General features: G+C 38.4%; 1 protein-coding gene across 10 annotated transcripts in view; it reads left to right on the top strand.

Moving 5' to 3' along the window:
* Positions 1-11463, top strand: part of SYTL2 (synaptotagmin like 2) — a 130186-nt gene extending 118723 nt beyond the window's left edge. For all 10 annotated transcript variants that reach the window (XM_036258286.1, XM_036258289.1, XM_036258291.1 and 7 more), the window contains 3 exons: positions 7380-7479; positions 9485-9690; positions 10460-11463. In XM_036258286.1, coding sequence (XP_036114179.1) covers positions 7380-7479; positions 9485-9690; positions 10460-10605 — 452 coding nt within the window. In that variant the 3' untranslated portion in view covers positions 10606-11463. The remainder of the gene's footprint in view (positions 1-7379; positions 7480-9484; positions 9691-10459) is intronic.
* Positions 11464-15441: the final 3978 nt, after the last annotated feature.

Raw genomic sequence — 15441 nt, forward strand, 5'->3', positions numbered from 1 at the left:
ATTGGAAGAATTCATATGAACCCCTAAGAAATTAGAACTCATTGGTCTGCCATTCTCAAGATCTCATCAGGAGAGAAAACTATTCCTGAGGATTACTAATCCTTGATGTTAGGGCCTCAGGTCTGCAGCCCTCTTAAGGAACAAGAGACAGGCAGGAAATGAATGCCAGCCCCCCTCTCATTTCCCAAGCAAGTTCCTCAAGTTATTCACCTTAAGAATCTGTATGAATGTTATGGCTGAAATCTGGGATTGTACACTCAAATGCTTTCAGTAATCAAGCAGTGAAGCTAGTGGGATGGAAGACATAATGAATGGTGAGGGCAGTGACTCAACTAGAGAAAGACATTCTAATTCAGCTGGGGGAGAGGGAAGGGAAGAACTGGAGGACAGGCTAACATATCTTTAGGTCAAATGGCTGCCAAACCACTCTCTTGTTACTTCTGGGTCTTTCTAAAAGGCAAATTCTTTCATATATAATTTGTATCCTATCATTTATGGTCAGCATGCATAAAAATTCTGCCAATCTCATTTCCCATTTTCTCCACTATCATTTCTTGGTGGTGTGAGCTGGGGTACTGTGTTGTGATGGGCTCCACCTTGTCTCAATCTTTACTCATGTAGTTTCTCTTCTCTGTATTGGCTTTATCTTCTGCTCAACCTATCCAAGTCTTAGATGAAGTCTTGTCTCCCCCATATAGCTTTTCCTATCTTCCCTCTCACTGATTACATATCTGCTAAAAACAGGGGTGGGGAAACTTTTCTCTGCCAAGGTCATTCGGATATTTATAACATCACTCGAGGGCCATATAAAATAAAATGATCAACTTAAAAATTAGCCTGCTATATTAGTCAGTATAATTTGGTGAAGGCGTGTGGTGTTAGCTGGTATTGATTTCACGGGCCATATGTGGCCCGTGGGCTGGATGTTCCCCACCCCTATCATAGAACATTACAGTAATAACTTGGCATTTCATCCCTTATTACATTTTTGTAGTTTTTATTAAATTGGTTTCTCTAGCTTAATGGTAAACATTTTTCAAGGGCATAGATTTCTTGTATTCTTTGTATATTCAATGACATTCCTAGCATAGGGCTGAATACATAATACTCGTTAAATACTGGTTAGTTGACTAATTGGGTTATCTCATCCAGAAAAATATGATAGTATCCCTCTGTCCAGGTGCACCCAAACTAGATAACAACTTCAGATGAAACTTTTCATTAATTCCATATTCATAATGTTCACTTTTATGTGTGAATATATAGTCTTATAAAATGTGTAACTTTTTACACTCTTACTTTTATTTTTTTTTTTTTTATTTTTTTTATCCTCACTCGAGGATATTTTTTTTATTTTTTGTACAGATAGAGTTGGAGGGATAGAGAGGAAGGGAGAGAGAGAGAGAAACATCGACGTGAAGGGACACATCGAGCGGCTGCCACCCGCACGACCGACCAGGGCCGGGGACAAACTGCAACCGAAGTACGCGCCCTTAGCGGGAACCGAACCCGGTCTCTCCGGACCGCAGGCCGACGCTCTAACCGCTGAGCCAAACTGGCCAGGGCTACACTCTTACTTTTAACAAGAAGAATGACTTTATGTTAGCCAGTACCTGTTTTGGTAACTTAATAATAATGTGTTTAAAATACCTCCTGTCAGCACCAATTAATACTGGTATCAGTATTTAAAAGGTATATTCATTTTCCTGAGATATTACTGATACAAGTATAAATGGATGACTCACATACTTGATATCTATAATTGATCCTGTTGAGCCAGCAAAACCCAACAAGAATGAAGTAATACTCTGTACTGGGAATCAATACAAATTATTTTTATACAGCTATCTGAGCTCAGTACAACCAGACTATAAAAGATATAATTAAGACTGTATGGGAGCATTCAAACCATTTACATTTGAGGTGATTATTGATATGTACTTATTTATTGCCATTTTTGTTTAGTGTGGTTCTATTTTTCTTCCCATTTCTACTGCTAATTACAGCAATCCTTTTAACATTTCTTGCAGTGCTGGTTTGGTGCTAATGTATTCCCTTAGCCTTTTTTTTTTTTGTCTGGGAAGCTCTTAATTTGACCTTCTATTTTGAATGATAGCCTTGCTGGGTAGAGTAGTCTTGGATTCAGATCCTTGTTTTTCATGACCTTGATTACTTCATGCCATTCCCTTCTGGCCTGTAGTGTTTCTTGTGAGAAGTCATCTGAGAGCCTTATGGGGTTTCCTTTGTAGGTAACCTGTTGCTTATCTCTTGCTGCTTTTAGGATTTTCTCTTTGTCTTTCATTTTTGGCAGTTTGATTACTATGTGTCTTGGTGTGGGCCTGTTTGGGTTCTTCTTACTTGGGGCTCTCTGTGCTTCTTGAACTTGAATACCTTCTTCCTTCACCAAATTAGGGAAATTTTCTGTCACTATTTCTTTGAATATATTCTCTAACCCTTGCTCATTTTCTTCTTCTTCAGGGACTCCTATGATGTGAATATTATTCCGTTTCCAGTTGTCCCACAGTTCTCTTAAGCTGTCTTCCTGTTTTTTAATCGTTTTTTCCTTTTGGGTTTCTGATTGGTTGATTTTTTCTACCCTGTCTTCTAATTCACTGATCCTGTCCTCAGCTTCCCCTACTCTGCGTTTTAGACCTTCCCATGTGTTTTTCATTTCTGATATGTCATTCTTCATTTCTTGTTGGTTTTTAATTACCAACTGGTTGATTTTCAACATTTCTATGTCTTTACTCATGGTGCTCATATCCTTACACATGCTGTTGAGCATCCTCAACATCATGGCTCTAAATTCTAGTTCTGTTAACTTGCTTAACTGCACCTCATTTATCTCATCTTCCGTAGAGGTCTCTTGTTCATTCTTTTGGCTGAGTAGCTGATTGGATAAGAAAGCATGACTCATCTATATGTTGTTTACAAGAGACCCACCTCACAACAAAAGACTCACATAGATTGAAAGTGAAGGGATGGAAAAAAATCTTCCAAGCACACGGAAAAGAAAAAAAAGCTGGGGTAGCAATACTCATATCTGATAAAATAGATTTCAGAATAAAGGCCATAACTAGAGACAAAGAAGGCCACTACATAATATTGAAAGGATCTATCCAACAGGAAGATATAACCTTGATAAACATATATGCACCCAATATAGGAGCACCAAAATATATTTAAAAACTTCTGGAGGACTTCAAAGGGGAAATTGATAGCAATACAATCATAGCAGGGGACTTCAACACCCCCCTGACATCACTGGATAGATCCTCTAGATAAAAAATTAGCAAGGAAACAGAGACTCTAAATGAAGCACTAGACCAAATGGATTTAATAGATGTCTACAGAGAACTACACCCCAAAACTACAGAATTCACATTCTTCTCAAGTGCACATGGGACATTCTCAAAGATAGACCACATGATAGGACACAAAATAAGTCTCTACAAGCTCAAGAAGATTGAAATCATATCAAGCATCTTCTCAGATCACAATGGTATGAAACTAGAAATCAATTGCAAGAAGAACATACAAAGACATTTGAACACATGGAAGCTAAATAGCATGTTATTAAACAATGAATGGGTCACCGAGGAGATCAAGGAAGAAATCAAAAACTTCCTGGAAACCAATGAAAATGAAGACACAACAACACAAAATCTATGGGTTGCAGCGAAAGCAGTTCTGAGAGGGAAGTTCATAGCACTACAGGCCTACCTCAAAAAAGAAGAAAAATCTCTAATAGATTATCTAACCTCACAACTTAAAGAACTAGAGAGCAAAAAAAAGAAAACCCCAGAGCAAGTAGAAGGTAGAAAAGAGTAAAGATCAGAGCAGAAATAAATGACATAGAGACCAAAAAACCAATTCAAAGGATCAATGAAACAAAGAGCTGGTTCCTTGAAAAGATAAACAAGATTGATGGACCCTTAGCTAGACTCACCAAGAAACAAAGAGAGAGAACCCAAATACACAAAATCAGAAATGAAAGAGGAGAGGTAACAACTGACACCACAGAAATACAAAAGATCGTAAACAACTACTATGAACAATTATATGGCAACAAATTCGACAATCTAAGCAAAATGGCCAAATTTCTAGAAACACATAGTCTCCCAAAACTGGATCAGGAAGAGATAGAAAACTTGAACAGACCAATAACAACAAAAGAAATTGAAGATGGAATCAAGACTCTCCCAGCAAACAAAAGCCCAGGCCCAGGCTTCATGGGGGAGTTTTACCAAACATTCAAAGAAGAACTAATACCCATTCTCCTCAAACTATTTCAAAAAATTCAAAAAGAAGGAAGACTTCCAAACCCGTTTTATGAAGCCAGCATAATTCTATTTCCAAAACCAGAAAAATACACAACAAAGAAAGAAAACTACAGGCCAATATCCCTGATGAACATAGATGCCAAAATTCTGAACAAAATACTAGCAAATTGGATCCAGCAATACACCAAAAAAATTATCCACCATGACCAAGTGGGATTCATCCCAGGGATGCAAGGCTGGTACAATATTCGCAAATTAGTAAATGTGATACACCACATAAATCAAATGAAGAATAAAAACCACATGATAATATCACTAGATGCTGACAAAGCCTTCCACAAAATCCAGCATCCATTTCTGATAAAAATGCTCAGCAGTGTGGGAATAGAGGGATCATATCTAGACATAATAAAGGCCATATATGAAAGACCTACAGCAAACATCATACTCAATGGGCAAAAACTAAAAGCATTTCCCTAAAGAATAGCAACAAGGCAGGGATGCCCACTTTCACCACTCCTATTTAACATAGTACTGGAAGTCTTAGCCACAGCAATCAGACAGGAAGAAAAAATAAAAGGGATCCAAATTGGAAAGGAGGAAGTGAAACTGTCATTATTTGCAGATGACATGATACTATACATAGAAAACCCCAAAGACTCCATCAAAAGTTTACTAGACTTAATAAATGAATTTGGCAAAGTAGCAGGATACAAAATTAACGTCAAGAAATCGATGGCATTCTTATACACCAATGATGAACTCACAGAAAGAGAAACTAAGAAAACAATCCCATTTACCATTGCAGCAAAAAAATTAAGATACCTAGGAATAAACTTAACCAAAGAAATAAAGGACCTATTCGCAGAAAACTACAGGTCATTGAAAAAAGAAATAGAGGAAGATATTAAAAAGTGGAAGCACATACCCTGTTCATGGATTGGGAGAATTAACATCATTAAAATGTCCATATTACCGAAAGCAATCTATAGATTCAACGCAATCCCCATCAAAATACCAACGGCATACTTCACAGAATTAGAACAATTATTTCAAAAGTTCATATGGAACCAAAAAAGGCCTCGAATAGCCACAGCAATCTTGAAAAAGAAGAACAAAGTTGGAGGGATCACAATACCAAATTTCAGGTCATACTACAAAGCCACTGTAATCAAAACAGCCTGGTACTGGCACAAGAACAGGCATATAGACCAGTGGAACAGAACAGAGAACCCAGAAATGGACCCAAGGCAATATGCTCAATTAATATTTGACAAAGGTGGCAAGAGCATACAATGGAGTAAGGACAGCCTCTTTAATAAATGGTGCTGGGAAAATTGGACAGCTACTTGCAGAAAAATGAAACTAGACCATCAACTTACACCCTATACGAGAATAAACTCAAATGGATAAAAGACTTAAATGTAACTCATGAATCCATAAAAATCCTAGAAGAGACTGTAGGCAACAAAATTTCAGACATCATACGCAGCAGAATTTTTACTGACACATCACCTAAGGCAATAGAAACAAAGGAGAAAATGAACACATGGGACTACATCAAACTCAAAAGCTTCTGCACAGCGAAAGATACAATCATCAAAATGGAAAGGCTACCTACTGTATGGGAGAGCATAACTGCCAATGATATATCAGATAAGGGGTTAATTTCCAATACATATAGAGTGCTCATACAACTCCACAAAAGGAAGACAAAGAATCCAATTAAAAAATGCGCAGAGGAGCTGAATAGACACCTCTCCAAACAGGACATACAAATGGCTAAGAAACATATGAAGAAATGCTCAACATCACTAATAATCAGAGAGATGCAAATTAAAACAACAATGAGGTATCACCTCACACCTGTCGGAATGGCCGCCATCAACAAATCATCAAACAACAAGTGTTGGCGAGGGTGTGGAGAAAAGGGGACTCTAGTGCACTGCTGGTGGTAATGCAGACTGGTGCAGCCACTATGGAAAACAATATGGTGTTACCTCAAAAAATTAAAAATTGAACTTCCATTTGACCCAGTGATCCCACTTCTAGGAATATACCCTAAGAAGCCTGAAACACCAATCAGAAAGAATATATGTACCCCCATGTTTGTAGCAGCACTATTTACAATAGCTAAGATCTGGAAACAGCCCAAATGTCCATCAGTAGACGAATGGATCAAAAAGCAGTGGTACATATACACAATGGAGTACTATGCAGCTGTAAGAAAGATAGATCTCTTATCCTTTGAAACTACATGGAGGGACCTGGAATGTATCATCCTAAGTGAAACAAGCCAAACAAGAGAAAGACAAGTTTCATATGATCTCACTTGATTTGTGGAATATAATGAACATAACAGTCTGAGGAATGGGGTAGTCCCAGAGATGTGGAAGTGGGGTACAGACTGACAATCCCCTAAAGAGGGGGGTGGTGGGGGAGAGATAAAGCACAGAACGTATATGCATGTATGCATGAACAGTGGACATGGACAACAAACTGGGGGAAAGGGCAGGAGGAAGAGGGAGGAGGAATCAATGGGGGAAAAAGGAGAAACATCTGTAACAATAATTAATTAATAAAAAAATAAAAATAAAAAGAATGTATAGCCCTGGCCAGTTTGGCTCAGCAGTTGGAGTGTTGGCCTGCGGACCAGAGTGTCTCGGGTTCGGTTCCCACTAAAGGCATGTACCAAAAAAAGAAAAAGAATGTATAGATTTGCCCAGCTGGTGTGGTTCAGTGGTTGGGCATCAACCCATGCACCAAGAGGTCACCGGTTCGATTCCTGGTCAGGTCACTTGCCCAGGTGGTGGGCCCAATCTCCCCCCCAGTGGGGAGCATGCAGGAGGTGGCCAATTGATGTCCTCTCTCATTGATGTTTCTGTCTCTCTCTCCCTGCCCCTTTCTCTCTCTCTAAAAATCAATAAAGAAAATTTTTTTTAAAAGAATGTATAGATTTAACCAATTAGGAGTATATATCGTCTATCACTAGCTGGTATCTCTGTGCTAGGCCATTTTTAGATTGACATCTTTAGATGCAGTATTGCTAAGAGAGGAATGGTAGTACAAAAAATTTCTCTTGTTTTTCTTTTATAGGTAAAAATCTTCCTACAGCTGGAGAAGTGCACATCTGGGTGAAGGAATGCCTTGATCTACCACTGCTAAGGGGCAGCCATCTAAATTCTTTTGTTAAATGGTAACAACATTGCTAACTCTGCCTCCATCAGTTCTACAGTAGCCTGGCCTTAGCTGGTTGATTTTAGTTCTCTATATCTGTGATGCTAAAACTCATCATCCATAGTTTAAATGAAGTAACTTTGAGATAGTGACTCCATGAACTAGAGGGATCTGTGACATGAACCCAACAAGGCTTCATATAGTTTTAAAGTCATAAAGATATGAGGACATATAAAAGTGAAACCAGAGACCACATACTCAGGCATGTAATGACTTCTGGGAGGTATATTTACTGGTGGGAACAATATTCAGCACTTAGAGTTTATGCAGTTTCTAATGGGGGGATGTTACCCCCTTGGTGCCTTAGGAAAGCACCTGTTTTGTGGCCCAGTTGTAAAAGGCCTTTGGCATCAGCCTGCAAATACCTGGAAAATTATTTACAAAACATACCTGTACTAATAGCTCATAAGCACTTAAGACACTTTGGGTTCTTAAGTGGCAAACTTTTTCTCTGTTACACATATAAATGCCTGTTATCTAGTAAATAGTAACTAGATAGATATTAGTGTGCCATATCCTAGTTGCCTCTAATTGTGTCTGTAAGTATTCTACCAGAAGTCCAGTTGTAGCTATTTAATTTTCTCTGACATTGTTTATGATTTTCCTTCTACATGTCCTTTTTTAGACTAAATTTATTGGGGTAACATTGGTTAATAACATTATGTAAGTTTCACATGTAAAGTTTTATAACACATCATCTATATAGTGCATTGTGTGCTCTTCACCCAAAGACTACTCTCCTATCACCATATATTTGACCCATTTTATCCTCTTCATCTTCCCATCATCCCCTTTCTCCCTGGTAACTGCCATACTGTTGTCTTTGTCTGAGTTTGCTTTGTTTGTGTTTATGTTGTTTTCTGTTTTATATCTCATATATGGATGAAAATGTATGGTTCTTGTCCTTTCCCACCTGACTAATTTCACTTAGTATGATACACTCAAGATCCACCCACATTGTTGCAAGTGGCAATATTTCATTGTTTTTTAATGGCTGAGTAGTATCTCATTACATAAATGTGCCACATCTTCTTATCCAATCATCCACTGAAGAACATTTAGGTTGTTTCCACATCTGTTGTGAATAATGCTGCAGTGAACATAGGGGTATGAATACCATACACAAAAATGAACTCAAAATGGATTAAAGACTTGATTGTAAAACTGAAACAGTAAAATACATCGAAGAAAACATTTGTACTAAACTTACAGACCTTGGTCTCAGAGGGATTTTGTGAGCTTGACCCCAAAGGCAAGGGAAGTAAAAGCATAAAATAAATGAATGGGGCTGCATCAAACAAAAAAGCAAAAGAAACCATCAACAAAACAAAAAGGCAACACATTCTTCATAGACTCAGCAGGTAAAAATTTTCATCTCCGGTCAGTCTCCTATTTTGAAACTAGTCCCAGACCTTCTTGCCTTTATAAGGGGCATGATGGGTTAAAGTTAATTCAGTTATTACCATGAATTAAATGTAAGTGATTACAAATATGTAATTTATTTCCCACATCAAATCTAACAAATTGGAGAGGTTTCTTTTCTTTTTCAATCCTGTACAAGACAAATGCTTTAGGCTATCACAGATAATCAGCAATAGTCTGCACTATTTGCTACATATAAGCACTTACTAAGTGCAGGAACTGAGCTAAGTTGTCTGCTTAATATTAACCTTATAAAGTGTGGGCATTATCTTATAGATGAAGAAGCAAGTGTCTGAGAGGTTAAGTATCTTTCCCTACAATACACAGCCACTAAGTGGCAGAGCCAGGATTCAAAGCAAGTCTGGTCCACTCTAAGGCTCATTCTTTCCAGCAGGATGGCCCCCACCATCAGCACTGTTTCTCTAAACACTCTTTCCTTCCCTTCCTTCCACCAATCCTCAGCAGCTGTGTTGAAGTGCACTGAAACCATGAATGTTCACTATCTCATTAAAATCTTCTCACAATAATGTTTCCTTGTGTAGCACTATCCTCCCAGATACAAGTAAGAAAAGTCGCCAGAGAACAAGAGCTATAGGGAAAACCACCAACCCTGTCTTCAACCACACCATGGTGTATGATGGGTTCCGGCCTGAAGATATGATGGAAGCTTGTGTAGAGCTTACCGTCTGGGACCATTACAAATTAACCAACCAGTTTTTGGGAGGTCTTCGGATTGGCTCTGGAACAGGTAATATTTGCTACATTTTTAATTTTCTATGAGCCAAATGCTTCAGGAGACACTAGAGGGTTGTTGTTTGCTAATGAAAACAGATATTCCTGTTAAGTGTAATGAAATGAATGAGTGAAGGAGTATCAAGCTGTGTGCTAAGGGCTCTGGATACGAAGATTAACAGGATGCAGTGTTTGTCCACATAGAGCTCACCTTATTGTGGGGGGAACAGGAGAGTCCTCATCACTACTCTTTCCTGAAGAAAGGTTTATGACCCTTCATAGCTAAAAGTGTGCTTTGAGTAATAATAGTAACTAACATTTATGGAGCATTAGTCACTGTACTGAGTGCTTTATTTGCATTATTTCACTTAATCCTCACAGCAATTCAGTGAGTCACTAATGTTATCACCAGAATAATTGTCCTTCTAAGAAATTCACAGAGCTAATAACTGGCAAAGCCAAGATTCAGAATTGAGTCTGTTCAACTCTAAAGCTGTAACCATACTTTCTTAGATATTAGCTAGTGTCACTTCCAACTCAGTGTGGGAATCCTTCCTATCACTTCCCTATGCCTGTGACAGATTGTCACCTAGCTTTTACTCTGAGAACAGAGTACTCATCTCAGATGATTAAACAGACCTTCCTTATATTAGGTCCCAGATCTTCCCTTCTGGTGAAGTTAAAACTCTTTCTACTGACTTCCATTGGTGATTATAATTAAAGAATGACTCCTTTTTCCCCTCCAATGATCTATTCCTTTCTTAATGCAAAGCTTCCTTTTTTAGGTAAAAGCTATGGTATTGAAGTGGATTGGATGGACTCGACTTCAAAGGAAGCTGATTTCTGGGAAAAGATGGTAAATTCCCCCAACACATGGATTGAAGCAACCTTGCCTCTCAGAATGCTGTTGATTGCTAAGATTTCCAAATGAGCCCAAAGTCCATCGGCTCCTCCACTGAAAACTACTAAACAGGTGGAATCTGATCTTGAAAACCTGACCACGTGGACAAAGATCCTCACCTCCTATCGGCACCAGTGAACTACACACACACACAGCATTGTAATGTCAACCTGCATGCCTCTGGTTACAAGACCCAAAAGGTTTAACAACAAAATGTATAATGTATTTGTGACTCCAATGTTAAAGAAAAAATTTGAGGAAGCTAGGAAAATCCAACTGCTGCTTCAAAGGAAAAGCTACCCCTAAAAATATTAAACATGGGGTGCTGTGAATGGGAAAAGTTTACTAGTTTGCCATCATGTGCGTCCCGTCAGTTTTGTGCTGTGGTTAGGAGAGCCTGCCTCTTGACCATTAAAATTCCTTACAGGAACTGTAACGATGTAGGTTGTCAGAAAAAGTGACAAAAAGACACTCCTATGGTGGCGGGGGGAGGCAGAATATCATTGATGATAAAGAATTTGACCACAATAAAACAATTTACTGTGTAATCTATTAAAATATGGAATTCCATGTTAGGGCAATGAGACTGAATTTACTGTGTGTATTTTCTGTCTTGAGAAACTGCTCTCCCTTTTTCCAATGTTAGAAGTTTCGAATATGCTTTGGTGCCACCCACTGGCCATAGGTGGAATTCCGTTTTTGGCTTAATCTCCTAAAGTAGGTCTCAAGTTTGTATTTTGTAATAGAGTATGTCTAAAAACAAAAGACAAAAAAACCTTGCATATATAAGATTCTGTTTTTTCTTATAAATATACTATATAAAAGCAGCATGAGAGTGGTCACAGACACACTTTGCAACAAAGTTTTAATTAGAATGTAAATTGTTAAATTATACTGTGCTTCCTACATATGTATAATTTTCATAAAGTATTTTGTAAAAACCCTTAGAATAAATTATTATGATTTAAATGTATTGTGAAATTAGTCTGACTTCCTATTTTAAATGAAATACTTTACATTAGGAATCTTATAATCTAAATTCCCCAGCAAGGCTAAAGAAATTCTGCTAAGCGAATATTTTTCCAGAGTCTTTATTACAACTCTGGACATAATATCCTCTAAGTGGGCAGTTTTGACTATTTTATTAAGCGTTTTTACTTTTTAAAAGTAGTTAAAAAGCTTTGAAGATGAGTTAACACTTATTCTTGAAAAGTTTTCCACAGAGACGTTTAATAAAAAGACAGTAATATAAAGCATTACTCCTCCTTAGGACCAAACTAGCTTGCCTTTCTCAAAACAAGAACTGAGTCCGCCGGTGTGGCTCAGTGGTTGAGTGTCAACCCATGCACCAGGAGGTCCTTGGTTCGATTCCCAGTCTGGACACATGCCCGGGTTGTGGGCCCGATCCCCTGTGGAGGACATGCAGGAGGCAGCCATTCGATGTTCTCTGTCATCTATGTTTCTCTCTAAAAATCAATAAAGAAAAAAAAGAACTGATTTAATGTGGGCCAGGAGAACCCTGGATGGTGGGGTAGTGTGAGATCTATAACTGGCATTTAACAAATGCCATTGAAAACAACTAGAGTATTTGCCTCCTTCCCCAAACAGATATTAGAACTTTCCACGTATTTGCCAATAAAAGTAACTAGACCAATGCCTTTCCCATTGTCTGTCAAGGTCTTTCAGGGAAGTGTTTAGTCTAAGTCTATTTCCTCTTCCTGAGCTGACCACAGGGAAGAGCAAGATGAGCTGAGGGGAGGCATACTTCCAAGGTCCGCCAAGAACAGTAGCAGAAGAGCAAATTCTGTTTCAGCTCCTACCACTTCACAGTACACACAAGCCACTTTCTTGGCCTTTTTTTCAGTTACCTGTTCAGCCACCTCCCAGCAGCCAGCCAGCTCTGAAGCACTGATGGGATTGGTTCTAGTATCTCTCCATCTAGGACTAGGGCTGCCTGCCTCCTTGAATATCCAGACCCTTGAACCAGAATGGATAGTAGAAACACCCATCTGCCCATAGCACTCCAAACTGCTTCAAGACATGTCACATTTTTTTTTTTTCTAAAAAAGAAAATATAAAGCATAATCTTAAATCTCACCCGACTACAAAAGAAAGGCCAACTGGGACTTTCATGTAATATAGAGTGTGGGCAACCTGAATTCTTTAGTGAACGCAAGTTGACAAACTTGAGCCAGTGGGACTCCTAAGCAAAGTTCCTACTAAAACTTTATTAAATATATATATTTTTTAAACTGGAAGCATCTCCTTGAACTGCAGATTTATGGCCTTTCTCTCCCTCCTTCTCTCTCTAAATTCAGAAAACTCAACTAGAAATAAGGTCAAAAAGGGGGATTTATTGCAAATATATTGAGTTAGCTCTCAGAATTAAAGAGGTTTTGCAGGAACCTGGGTTATTTTGGAGTCTCAGGCTGGTGCCAGGAACGTAGATACTGTCTCTCAGGGAGCAGGAAAACCTCACGGTTTCTTGTCTAAAAGCAGTTCTCTTTCCTAGGTTCAGCTTGAGAGATCTCTGGGAGAGACTGGCCAGGCTTGGGTCATGTCCCTCCCTACTGGACCACTCGTGTGGCCAGCAATGGATAGAGTAAGATCTTCTAATTGATGCTGCCTGGATTATGTGTCCACCCTATGGCCAGGGAGAAGTGATCCATTATCAGAAGAATAGGGTGTTATATAAACCTGGGTGCTGAAGAAATCAAGAGCATTTGTGTCTCCCTCAAGTGAAAACACTTCAAAATTCCAGTGTTGAAAAAATGAAGCAATATTTCAAAAAGTCACTGCTGACGCTTCCCAGAGAGGCCGACATTTTCCATCCACCATGACTGCTGCAGCTTTTGAGAAGGTAGTAAAGAACCCCATGGCCTGCTCACATGGCCTAGGAATCGACCAAAAGCATGATTACTGTTAGCCTAGGCTAAATTTTTCCAGAGAGACCTCGCTATGTGTACCAGGGAACTTGCTTGGACTCTTTCCTTATACATCTCTGTCATCTACATTCACCATACAATAAAAACCCTGAACATCTGCCTTCTCCTGTACTTTCATTCCCATTCTGCTTTGGGCTTGCTCTCCCATCTCCACTCCCAGGCTTATTCACTAATTCCACTAGTTTGTTTTATAAAACAAATGCCCCCACATATACGAGCCAATCACAGCATGTTCCCTTCACTTCTTTGGCTGACTTGTTCAAAAGAACGGGTTCTCCTTCAGCCTTAGGAAAAGAAGATTCACTCTACCACACTTAGTAGCTCAGTCAGGAGGTGGGATCAGGCTGCAGATCATTGCTCCCCTATTTAAATTCTTCGAGAGAAGTGATGTGCCTAATTTATCCATGATTACGTTAGCAGTTATCATGCAAAATTGCTGTTTTTCTATTCTCAGTCTCCATCATTAGGTTGCAATCAGCTTAAGAGCTGGGACTGGCCCCAGCCAGTTCTGCTCAGTGGTTAGAGCGTTGGCCCTCAGACCAGAGAGGCCCGGGTTCGGTTCCCGCTAAGAGCACGTACCTTGGTTGCAGTTTGTCTGTGTCCCCGGTTGACATTGTGTGGGTGGCGACCAATGTGTCTCTCTCACATGTATGTTTCTCTCTCTCTCTTCCTCACTCTCTCCCTCCTGCTTTATCTGAAAGATAAATGCAAAAATGTCCTCAGGTAACGATAAAAAAAAAAAAAAAGAGCTGGGACTGTGACCTTGGATATAATAGTTTCTTAGTATATGAACTGATGAGTAAATGAACGAATGAAGTATAAACAGAAGACCATGATTTTGGTATAAAAAAGATCTGGGTTTGAATATGACTCTACCACCTTCTCTCTGGATAACCTGGGGCAACTTGCTTGACCTTCCTGTGACTTAGTTTCTTTGTTCTCTGTAAATAATACAATGTGGATAATAATGCCTATCTTCCAAAAAGATTGTTCAGCATAATTAAATGAGAGAAGATATACAAATGCCTAGTACTGTGTAGGGTATATAAAAGAACTTTATAAGTAGTAGCTTTAAAAAAGACAGTAAAAGACTTAAAGGAAAATGGAGGAGACTCCTTGATCACCACTAGGAAGAGTGTTGCCTTGGAACTCTGGAAAGGGAATATACTGGTTATTTTCAGTCAAAAGTAGCTGAGAAAAAATGGTAGAACAAAAAGAAAACCATGCTAGAGAAGAACCAAAAGTCATTATCACTAAACTATGAGTTCTTTGAGAAGATGATGGTATCTAATGTATTAATATAGACTTAGTATCTAACCCTGCTCCGTACATTGCAAATGTTTGTTGAATAAATCAGTGAATGAATATTGATTAGGGTCTTGTGAGATTCTTAGCCTTGATAAGTAATCTATGGATTTAACATTATTTAAAATGATTTTAATATAGAAGAAATATAAAATATTTTAAATGTGGAAAATCTATTTCATCAAATATCATTGAGCATCCGCTGTATGCAGAAAGGGAAGGGAAGACATCTATAGCTCATCCTTAAGAAACAGCTGCTATTAAGATTTTGAGTATTTTTCCTTTTTTTTTTTTTTTAGGAAACATGTTCTGTGAATTCATTTAACTATATCAGACAACCATATAAGGTGATCAGCAAATAATTTCAATATATGTATGCCCATTTTATTTAAATGAAGAGGACTATTGTAATTTTCTTGTCCCTTGCCTAAACTTTACAAGTTCCATTTCAATATACAAAATTGAAATGCAAGAAAAAGTGAAGAAGAGAAAGAGAAAAGTTACAACTAAGTTTAATTCACACTTTTTAAGTCTTTGGAATCCACTTTCATAAAACCTCAATGTTTTATAATGTAAGTAAGTTATTAAAATTTGATTTCAGGAAATTTCCTTAGTC

This window comes from Molossus molossus, unplaced genomic scaffold (genome assembly GCF_014108415.1).
Source record: "Molossus molossus isolate mMolMol1 unplaced genomic scaffold, mMolMol1.p scaffold_m16_p_13, whole genome shotgun sequence".
NCBI lineage: Eukaryota > Metazoa > Chordata > Mammalia > Chiroptera > Molossidae > Molossus > Molossus molossus.